The sequence below is a fragment of the Papaver somniferum genome, chromosome 2 (genome assembly GCF_003573695.1).
Source record: "Papaver somniferum cultivar HN1 chromosome 2, ASM357369v1, whole genome shotgun sequence".
NCBI classification, from domain to species: Eukaryota; Viridiplantae; Streptophyta; class Magnoliopsida; order Ranunculales; family Papaveraceae; genus Papaver; species Papaver somniferum.
Window position 1 is genome coordinate 122,830,748 of NC_039359.1, and position 10,632 is coordinate 122,841,379.

Consider the following 10,632-nt stretch of genomic DNA (forward strand, 5'->3'; position numbering starts at 1 on the left):
TAAATGACAAAGTGAGATATGTCTTGGCCGTGATTGGCAGCTTGATTAATTTCTCCAGCAACAAGTTCGGAGTTCCTCTTTAATTAGTAACGAGTCGATCGCCAGTACAGAGCAGAGCTATAAGCTATTCGTGCTGATAACGTGATGTGTGTTATCGACTCACTCTGATATTATAAACGAAGCAATTCAGGAAAATGAATAAGTGCCAAAAGGAGAACATGGAACTGAGTTCCGTTTTCATTTCTTATTCTCTGTTAACAATGTTCATTCACGTTACAGATGCCGACAACAATATATATAGACTTCTCAAAATTGAAGTCGGTTATGGAACATTCATGAAATTACCTATGTGGCAGAATACAAAAGGTAGCTAACAGTAGTGTTTATCTTTAAGATAAACTTGATAGGATTTATCCTAATTTTGACGGCTTTCTTAATCGTGAAGTGTATCCAATGATTACTGGGGACGGTGGGCCACTAAAGTGTGACGTGTTCACACAACAAATATACATTTTTTAGTTTGTTCTTTAATTTACAAGAGAAACATAGAAGTTTCTGGTTTAGGTGTAGCATTTTTATAACAAACCATGTTTAAAGTCTTTGCGATAGAATTTAATGGATATGATCCGTGTACCTGTCAACGGCTCCACCTGTATGGAACCTCAAGATGTTCATCAACCGAATGAATCAACGGAATGAGAATACCATGCAAAAAAGTTCCCTTGATAGATTATTTTTAATAAAACTCTCTTAACGATCTAGTCATTTTATTTTCAATAAATTTCTCTTAGTCCTTTTGTTTCTCACGGTTTCATGCCTCCAAATCTAAGAGTCTTGTTAGATCGATGCTAGAGAAATTGTGGACAAAACCCATCAACCAATGAACCAACCATTTTAAGTTTGGCTTCTCTTAAATATAACCCACACATTTATTAACTGTAACCCAAAAATTTTAAGTTAAAATGAAAAGTCAAAAATTAAAATGAAAAACCGAACAAGTTTTAATTTTCTACTGACGATTGAACTAAATCTCCTTTTTACTTAAAATCCAAATAAAGCACAATTTTTTTTATTAATCATACTTAAAATTAATTATCAACATCAACAACAACAAAAAAATAAGTTAATTATCTAGTTAAATTTATGTAAGATATTTAACATAATTAATGTTTTTGAAGAATAATCAATACCCTCAATCAATCTTAGTGTAATGATGGTTGAGAAGAAAAAAAACCATCATCTTAGAGATCTTTTTTAATGATAAGACTTTGGGCTATATATAAAAATTATATACTCCTTAGAGCAAATCCTATGGGTAGTGAAAGAGTGCACTACCAATTAGACCAAATTAGAGTCTTTTATGGGTAGTGTTTAGCCCCTTTTCAGCCAAAAACCTTCATGCACTTGTTCAATCGAACGAGTGGTTGGCAGAGTAACACTAGACGGGGGACGGTTCCCCGTTTGAGAAAACAAAGCCACATGGGAGACCATCACTCGTTTATCAAAAAAATTTGCGTTGGACGGGGGACTGTCCCCCGTCTGTATTGATTTTCACTATCTCACGGGGATAGTCCCCCGTGTATGTATAAGTTTAGTTTTTTAAATATTAAACTTTCCCTCCAAACATTACGTTATTACAGAATTTTAAATTTCTTTTTGTAGACGTGGATAGTTAGCCGTCCAGTGTACTACTTTCGCTTTTTCCATGGTGGTTTCACTCGTTCATACGAATGAGTCCTCTTTCATATGAAAGAGTTAGTCTTCTTTAGGAACTATTCATAGGATATGCTCTTAAACACTTATTTAAATGGGCTATGGTTAATAAATATGGGGCTATATTTAAGAGAAGCCTTAAAGTTTTAACATCTAGATTATATTAGTCTCTTGTTGCTTGTATGTATACATATTACAAAATTATATTGACTTGGGAAATATCCATATAAAATCTGCTCCCCTTATACGAGCAGAGATAAAACAATTCATATCTTCTAATTAGTAAAGGAATTGAAGTTGGGCGAGCGAGGAACTGCATGCATCATGTGGCTAGTAACATAAGCGAAGGAGCCTGCACCAGTTATATCCTACAAAAGAGAGACATAAATCCATGTCAGTATGATCATCAAATTCTTGATATCTATGCGCAGTTATTTCTTGTTTATGAATAATTGCAGAGTGTTTAGCAGAATTGATATTGTTTGGGAGGAAGAGGGAGAGAGGTTACTGAGCATATTCCATGTTAATTTTGGTGTCAGAGTTTCTTGAGATTGCATCAAAGGCTTTGTTTGAAAGGACAAGAGTTGATGGGCATGATTTTGATCTACATGCATCAACAATTTGTACGACTATGGTTCCATCCTTGCACGGTCTGTTCGGGCCACTTATGCACCTTATGCGATACCTCCTGCCACATGCTGCTCCGTTGTCCCATAAGCCATTGCTCGCAGCAGCAAACAAACCTCCCTCAGGAAACTGTTGTTGACTGTACCCGTTACATTTTGTCGCTGCATTAAGAAGAAGAACAAGTAAGTGCTTCGTTATCCCAATTTCTCTTATGCCCTTATGGCTGGTGTTTTGTATTTGTAAGATAAAGTGCAGAAAATCACATGCTTTTGGAAGGAGAACCAAACTGGAAAGTGTCAGGATCCCAAAACACCAGTTTCTGGCAAAAAAAATCCTTAACTGCTGTGGTAGGACCCAAGTATGTGAAAACTGGGTTCTCAGAGCTTAGTTTAGCATGCACTACTAAACTAAAATATGCGTGACTAGCTTTTAAATATCTAACAGGCTAAATGCTTGAATAGCTAAGCAAAAAAAAATTTCTGACAACTGAACCACATACGCAGGTACGGCGGATCGTATGATGTAGCTGTACCAACATCCCCGACAACGAGGACTAGAAGAACATTAAGACACCAAATTATAGTAACTCCCAAGGTAACAAGCCTCATTTTGACTACTTTCGGTAGTTGAGTTTTTAACTCTAGGATTTCTGCTCAAATGGTTTTGACGCTTCTTGAGTTGCTCAACTTCAGTAAACATCAATCCTATTTATATACTGTCACCCTGGGAATCTATCTCAGTGCTGTGTTTGAATGGCATAACTGGATTCATTTGTTTGACCTAATCATCATTTTGATAAGATACTGAATGATGAAAGCTTGCGAATATTTACACACGTGGGTAGCTGAATATATCCGTATATATAATACAAATCCAGAAGTTATCAGATATAATTATGGGTTCATTCTCAACAACCACATAAACTGATAAGTATTTGCTGAACTTAACTTTTCGATCATTTATCTTGATTATCCTTTCTATTCGTAATACATTAAAGTTAAGTGTCCATTTGTGTGAACAGAGAGACCAAGAGAAAAACCTCATCATAAAGGGGGTAATGCCGTAATGGAGAATCTCACAGATTTTGATGTTCAAGTTTATCAGTAAAAGAAAAGAAACGTGTAGATTTAAGCAACTAAGTTGTATCCTCCTCTCCACAAGTATGCTACTTTGAGAAATGGAAGTGCTTTGCATATGTGGTGATTAACTAACTCTACTTTTTCATGTGCACTTTGACATGGTTAAAAGGCAATCCAACTCACGAGTTCTTTAATAGTTCAAAAGAATGAGATGATAGATACCCCGAACCACGCCTGAGTTCTTTAATAGCTTAAAAGAATGGGATAGCTAAGCTACCCCAAATCACACCTGATTTTTGACAAGAAAAAATGTCAACCATTGGTTGCAAACTTGCAATGAACCTGTGGTTGAAGGATCTCTACTTTGGCCATGAGTATGATGTCAAGTAGGTGTTCGTGTTCGGTTTGAGTTTCAAGTCTAGAATTCTAGGACAATGTGTCAGGATGTCTTGATTTGCGTAATGACCATGGCTCTTAAAAGGTTTTGATGGTAGTAGTCGTAATATAAATCCGCTTCTTCTGATTTTTGCTTAAAATTAGAAGCAGATTTGCTTCACAAAAAAAGTTAATTTTTTGATCTATAGAAATCGTTTTGAAATCTGACAATCAAACTAATTTCTGAATTTTTCAACTTTTAAAAATCAAAAAATAATGTGTTATCCAAACAGCTTTAAAAAATGCATTTTAAATAGAAAAGAGGGGTCATTTTGTGCACTTCTATGTGTTTAACTGTCTAAGGATTTAGGGTCCAATATGGAGGGGATCCAAGAGTACGGGCTATTACAAACGCCTAATTCCTTGTAGCTTGTCAGGCTGTAGGATTTATGGTCTGCATATGTAGATGATCCAAGAGTAAGCTGATCCTATGCCATGTAATCCTCACTAGATACTAGGGAAGGGATCCAATGGTAAGGTGTTATGCAACCCCAAGCTCGCAAGAACGATAGGATTATCCGTTCAATGAGAAACTACAGTTCAAGTTGCATTTAAATTTTTTGAAAGGCCATCACCGCCGCACCTCTGCCAGGAAAAAACCCAGCTGCCAGTGGTGGACTGGTGGTGCTGCCGGCAACGGCAAAAAGTCAAACCAAAGTGTTGCTTGTTCAATATTTACCACTTTTTTGATGTTATGATTGGTACTGGTTTCTATTCGTTGAATCTGGCATAATGAATCAGTTGACCTGAAATGTGGTTTTCAGGTAGCTGCCCATGTTTCATATCGACATCAACGACCATCCCACTATGCTTTAATACTGAACCGGACCCATGGTTGCTCAAACCTGCGGGTGTAAGGTCTCGTAGGCACATTTGTGGATGGTGGACCATGATATAAGCAAAAAAAAATCGGATTGCCTATCATGATGATTTTACTACCTTTGATGAGTGTGTCAGTCCACCACACGTGGTTACCCCCTTGATAAGTGTGGTTGTTTAATTGATCGTTTGCCGTCCAAAAGAAAGAGTAGGGATTTTGATTTAAAAGATTGGATTAGGAAGATGGGGATTTGCAATAATGATTCGTGAGCTTGTTACATATCCAGTGTCGTTGATAAGCAATTAAGCATCAAACAACTTTTTGAAGCACTATGGAGATAAAAAGAAAAAACTACCTTACAATTATCTTAACTGTAATAAAGAAATTATGGTCCTTTTTCACCAGTTTGACGGGATTGGAAATGCTAATAATATCCTCAATCGAAAGAAAAAAGGGTTCCATTAAAAAAAAAAAAAAAAATCTGAAAACCGAGATCGAAAGATTTACCAAAGCATTCGAGTAAACTGAAAATCCGGATCGCACTATTAAATTGCCACGAAGTAAATTAAAATCCAAAGCTCAAAAAAACTTCTTTTTTTTCCACACCAGTTTATGTTTATACAAACTTCCTAAGTTAATATTGATATCAATGAGGTTCGGGCACAATATGCCTTGAATAGGGTGCATATATCATAACCATACCCGTATTTCTACCCTACCCACAACTGTTCTACCCTATCCTATCCTACCCGCCACTTGACGGGTAGGGTGACGGATAAACAATTTTTTATCCGCCGTCAAATGGGTAAGGTGACGGATAAAACTCGAAATTATCCTATCCTACCCGCTTACCTGCCTAATATATCAAATAGGCCAAATAGTCCTTATTTCCTTTTTATTTCGTGCCCATTTTTTCGTTATTTTAAAATAAATCAGTGGTAAAAACATAAACTTGTTTTCTCTCTTATTATCTCTTTTCTCGAACCGATCGAACATAGAAAATCCTTTCTTCCTAGTTTTCTCCTTCAACCATTTCTCCTCTACATAGAAATTGAACTCGATCAATCTCACGTTCATCTTTCAGGGTATCATTTAAAACCTTTTACTCGGTTGGTTCAAGGTAAGATCTAACTGCAATTCTTTTTTTTTGTTAAATTGATTGAAAAATTTAAGGGTTTTACGATTTCATGCATGTTGCAGGATACGATCTTAGGTAATCTTAATTGATTAGGACAGTTCCAAAATATGATTTCTAGCTAAATTAAACCCATGCCTTAAATGTATAGATTTTCAATATTTCAATCAGTTTAAGCGAGATTTTGATTATGTGGGTAAACAAGTATTCACAATTAACAGGGAGCGCTAAACCAATAAAGAATAGTGAAGGGTAGAGAAGAAGATTGGTTAGCATCTGAAGAAGATCCATCAAGAGCCGCTGAAGCTGCCCACAAAAGGTTTATTCTCTATTTTTCTTATCCTTGATTGTTTGTTTTCTTATCTTCTTTTCTTTTCTTACCTGAAGGTCCTGAATCTATTGTTGAATTATTTTGCTTTTACGGTCTTAAATTGAAAATTTTGTAGAGTTTTTGAAGTTACCAAATTCTGTTGAATAAAAAATTTAATGATTTTATTGTAATTCTGTTGAAAATTTTGTAGAGTTTTTGAAGGTACCCATATTTAAAAAAAAAAACAATCATGTGAAATGCCTTGAACAAGAATGCTAATTCTGCTAATAACATTTTTCATATTGATTTTTATGTAATTTTATTGTCAATTGTAGGCAAGAGGATTTTGAGAAGTCAGCTGCAGGAAGAGCTGCTAAAGCGCAAATGACAGCAATGGCAAAGCAATCTGCTACACCTAAAACTGGTGAACCGGTTCTCAAGGTTACGTGAAGAACATGGAATTATGCCGAGATTCATCCTCGATTTTGAAAAGAATAGAACTATTGTTTCTTGAGACTACAAATGGCTTTGTGCCTAGCAGGATGCTTTTGTTTGTTCATTTTTCCCTAGTTAGGTTGGCGGTACCATTGGGTACATATTTAGATAGGGTGTCTCTTATTTGCTGTGTTGTTGCAAGATTTTTTTGCTTTTTTGGGAAGCATTTTTTGTATACACAGTCAATAACTAGTAACCAGAAAGTCCAGAACATGGAAAACCCAAAACCCAAAAAATAAATAAATAAACGGTTATACCCGCCACCCTATCCTACCCGACCCCCTATTGATGGGTCGGGTAAGATCTTACCCGCTTAATGGCGGGTAGGGTGGCAGGTAAAAAATTTCTTACCCGCTATTCAGTGGGTAGGGTGACGAAATAGGCCATATCCTACCCATCCTACCCGTTGTGCAGCCCTAGCCTTGATAACAAAGACTCAATCCACGGAGAGTAATCCTTATACTCTTCTACAATAAGTTTATCCATCCTATTTTTTTTAGAGATGATATCTGGTACACAATTACCATCTCTTTTAATATGAAAAATTTTCCAAGAACTAAAAACAAATAAAATATTTTTGATTTCTTGTAAGATCTTATTATTCTCCCATCTGACATGCATATTATCAGTTGTGATAGGGTTAAATACGACTTCAGCATCTTCTATCAAGTGAATGTTGCCCAACTTCAAGCTTTCAGTCCATCTTAAAGGTTCTAGAATAGCCAAACTTTCACTTGCTTCCGCATCAATTACTCCAGCTGCATAGGTTCCCTTGACGTATCAGAGTATAACATCATACCAGTTCCATATTCATTAGTTAAGTGTCTAAAGGAAGCATCTACATATAATGTATACGTAAAATCTACTTCCTACATCACAATATTAGTCATTAGAATCCCTCGTAACAGGTTGCAAAGACAGTTGAATTATGTAAGTGATGATTAATTCTAGAAGCACTATAAATAGGGTTTAGATTTTTTTCCTGGAATATACTTTCACATATTTCCTTCTAAATCGCCCAGCATACAAACCATAAAGGTGTTCCTCCAATTGATCAAGTCTTCAACTCCAATATTGTTAATATTATTGAACCAAGTGAGTATCTATTCTTGTACTGAAGCATAGTTGTCCTTAATCTTATCTATATCAATGTTGACTAACCTCCATCCATACTGCTCTTGCATGTGAACATGTAATAAGAAGATGAAAAAGAGACTCCTCATTATTGCAAATGCTACAAACATGATCCATATTTCTATTGTATTGTGCCAGTCTTAGTTTAGTTGGGACAATATATTTCAAACACTTTCATATGAAAATCTTGATTCTATAGGGAATATCCATACCCCATAATTCCTTCCATGTCTTTTTAGGTACAATATTCAGGGCTGATTGATTATTCATTATGTTTTCTACCAACTTATTATAAAGACTCTTGACTGTAAAGACACCATCTCTTGTAGGTTTCCATTTAACCACATCTTCTTCAATAGGACAAATAACCATACACTTAACTCTGTCAACAACTTTAGAGGAAAAAAGACTAGTTAATAAAGGGATGTTCCATGCAGCGGTATCAGGTAGAATTAACTCATTGACCAAATTATAGGAAAGATATGTAGGATCACTAGGAACTGGTTTAGTATCCAATCCAATAATCCAGTTATCTAGCCAAATTCTTGTTTTATTTCCACTGTCAATTTCCATACAATGATTTTCTTGAAGTATATGTATCCAACTTAAATTCCTCTCCAAATCCATGAAGTATTATATTTCTTAGAGTTGATATGCAGGAACTCCTCTTGTTTGAAGTATTTTTCTTTAAGAACTTGAGATACTAGCTGATCATTCTGGGTACATACTCTCCAAGCAAGTTTAGTTAAGAGAGCATGATTCAACATCTCAAGATCTCTGAAAGCCGAACCATCCATATCTTTAGGAATACAAAGATTTTACCAGGAAATGAATTTTGTACCTTTATTATTTTTATGTCCCCAGCAAAACTTTCTTTGTTGAGTGTCTAGTTTCTTTATCAGCTTCTTTGGTATTTTGAAGGTACTCATCTGATACATTAGAACTGAGTTAAGAACTGATTTGACCATGGTTGTCCTTCCATATTGACATAGATTAATGCCTTGCGAATTTGATATTCTTCTTTCAGATGCTATGTTTACCTCTTCAAAAGAATTAACTTTAGATTTACCAATAAGAAGTGGTGAACCTAATTATTTCTCTTTCTTTTCCATATATTTAACACCAAGGATTAAAAATATCAGGATCCATATTGTTGCTAAACAAAATGAAGAACTTCTTAAAGTTAATAGATGTGTTAATGATGTGGTGGTAATGGTGATAGATTCATCTCGTACAACAGAAAGTGAAGATAAAACACAAGAAATTAGTGGCGGCGATGATGGTGAGAGAAAAAACTCGAAAAATATTGATACAAAAAGTGAAGATGGTTAAAATACTCTGTAACTTAATGTAAGTAGCTTGAACCTTCCATCTAAGAGATCCCGAGTATAACCCCAAGATGAAGACTTAATTTAAATGAAATATTCGAACAATCATTTTCTTTCCCTACAATCAATGTTATTTCATTATTTCTTATCCTGCACCAAAGTGTGGTTATGTTTTAATTTAAATAAAATATTTTTTCCCTACAATCAATGTTATTTCATTAATTCTTATCCTGCGCAAAAGTGTGGTTCTGTTTTATTTTCAACATGGATTTTGACGGTGTTCAACATTTCCTTCATAATTGTTAATCTATAAACAATATTTATACGTGGAAATGCTAAATAATGCAAATCATTACACCGCGAGTGAAGTATTCGCAGAAATTCCTAGCCGAAAACTTAATGATATTCGATATATTCAGGTATGAAAATTTCACAACCCGGTGCTACAAATACATGTTTGGACTTTACCCTGTTATAATGTTATGTTATTAGAGCCTTAGCCTCTTCTCATATATACCAAGTCTTGATTAATTTAATTTATTCTTAACTGAATTGTATGTGCCAACTACTTTACTAATTAAGTATCCATGGAAATGCCCAGAAATAGATTTATTGATGTTTTGCAAGTTTAAGAACGAAAAAATAAAATAAGATTTGATTCAAAGATACTAATGGAATGGTCTCATTATGTCTTTGCTTCAGATAATTGTAATGGCCATGAAGAAAATATGAGATGATGATGTCTTATGAAATTTCATGAACCCTGGTAAAATAAGTTTCAAAATTTTTTGGGTCTTGGCTTGATCACCGAAACTGCAATTGCAGAAAAACCCCGGGACCTAGTCCTGATTGAATACACGTTGTACTAAGCCGCTACAGACACTAGCCTACTGAAAACTAACTTCGGACTGGACTATAGTTGAAACCCAATCAGTCTCCCACCGATCCAAGGTACAGTTGTACTCCTACGCCTCTGATCCCAGCAGGATACTGCGCACTTGATTCCCTTAGCTTATCTCACCCACAACCAAGAGTTGCTGCAACCCAAAATCACAGACTTGATAATAAACAGATCTGTCTCACACAGAAAAGTCTATCAAAGGATAAATCTGTCTCCCACAGATAAACCCTAGGTTTTGTTCCATCTTTTGATATAAAATCAAGGTGAACAGGAACCAATTGATAATCCGGTCTTATATTCCCGAAGAACAGCCTAGATTAATCAATCACCTCTCTACAATCCTTTCTGACTACACAAGCGAATTGTCGAGGAATCACAAACAGTGAGACGAAGATGTTTGTGACTTCTTTATCTTGCCTATCGGAGAACTCTCACGATCTCAAGCCAATCAATCAATTGTACTCGTACGATAGAATATGCAAGATCAGATCACACAACTACGATAAAGTAGTATCGGTCTGGCTTCACAATCCCAATGAAGTCTTTAAGTCGTTAACCTGATTGTAGAGAAGAAAATCAAAGGTTAATGGAGATCGACTCCAGCGGACGCACTAGTAGCACACAGACGTGTGGGTTTTTCCTTAGTTACAAAGCA

The 10,632-nt window shown here is 35.4% G+C and overlaps 1 protein-coding gene and 1 long non-coding RNA gene across 2 annotated transcripts; one reads left to right on the forward strand and one right to left on the reverse strand.

Annotated features, from left to right (window-relative positions):
- Window positions 1-1,851: 1,851 nt before the first annotated feature.
- LOC113349009 (EG45-like domain containing protein) lies at window positions 1,852-3,325 on the reverse strand. The gene is made up of 3 exons (XM_026592935.1): window positions 2,840-3,325; window positions 2,222-2,501; window positions 1,852-2,081 (listed from the first exon to the last, which is right to left on the reverse strand). The coding sequence occupies exons 1-3, from the start codon at window positions 2,946-2,948 to the stop codon at window positions 2,075-2,077; spliced, it is 396 nt and encodes a 131-aa protein (XP_026448720.1). The 5' UTR covers window positions 2,949-3,325; the 3' UTR covers window positions 1,852-2,074.
- Window positions 3,326-5,538: 2,213 nt separating this feature from the next.
- LOC113349010 lies at window positions 5,539-6,789 on the forward strand. Its single transcript, XR_003359874.1, has 3 exons — window positions 5,539-5,794; window positions 6,031-6,128; window positions 6,455-6,789. It is a non-coding gene; the product is annotated as an uncharacterized LOC113349010 (long non-coding RNA).
- The last annotated feature ends 3,843 nt before the right edge of the window (window positions 6,790-10,632 follow it).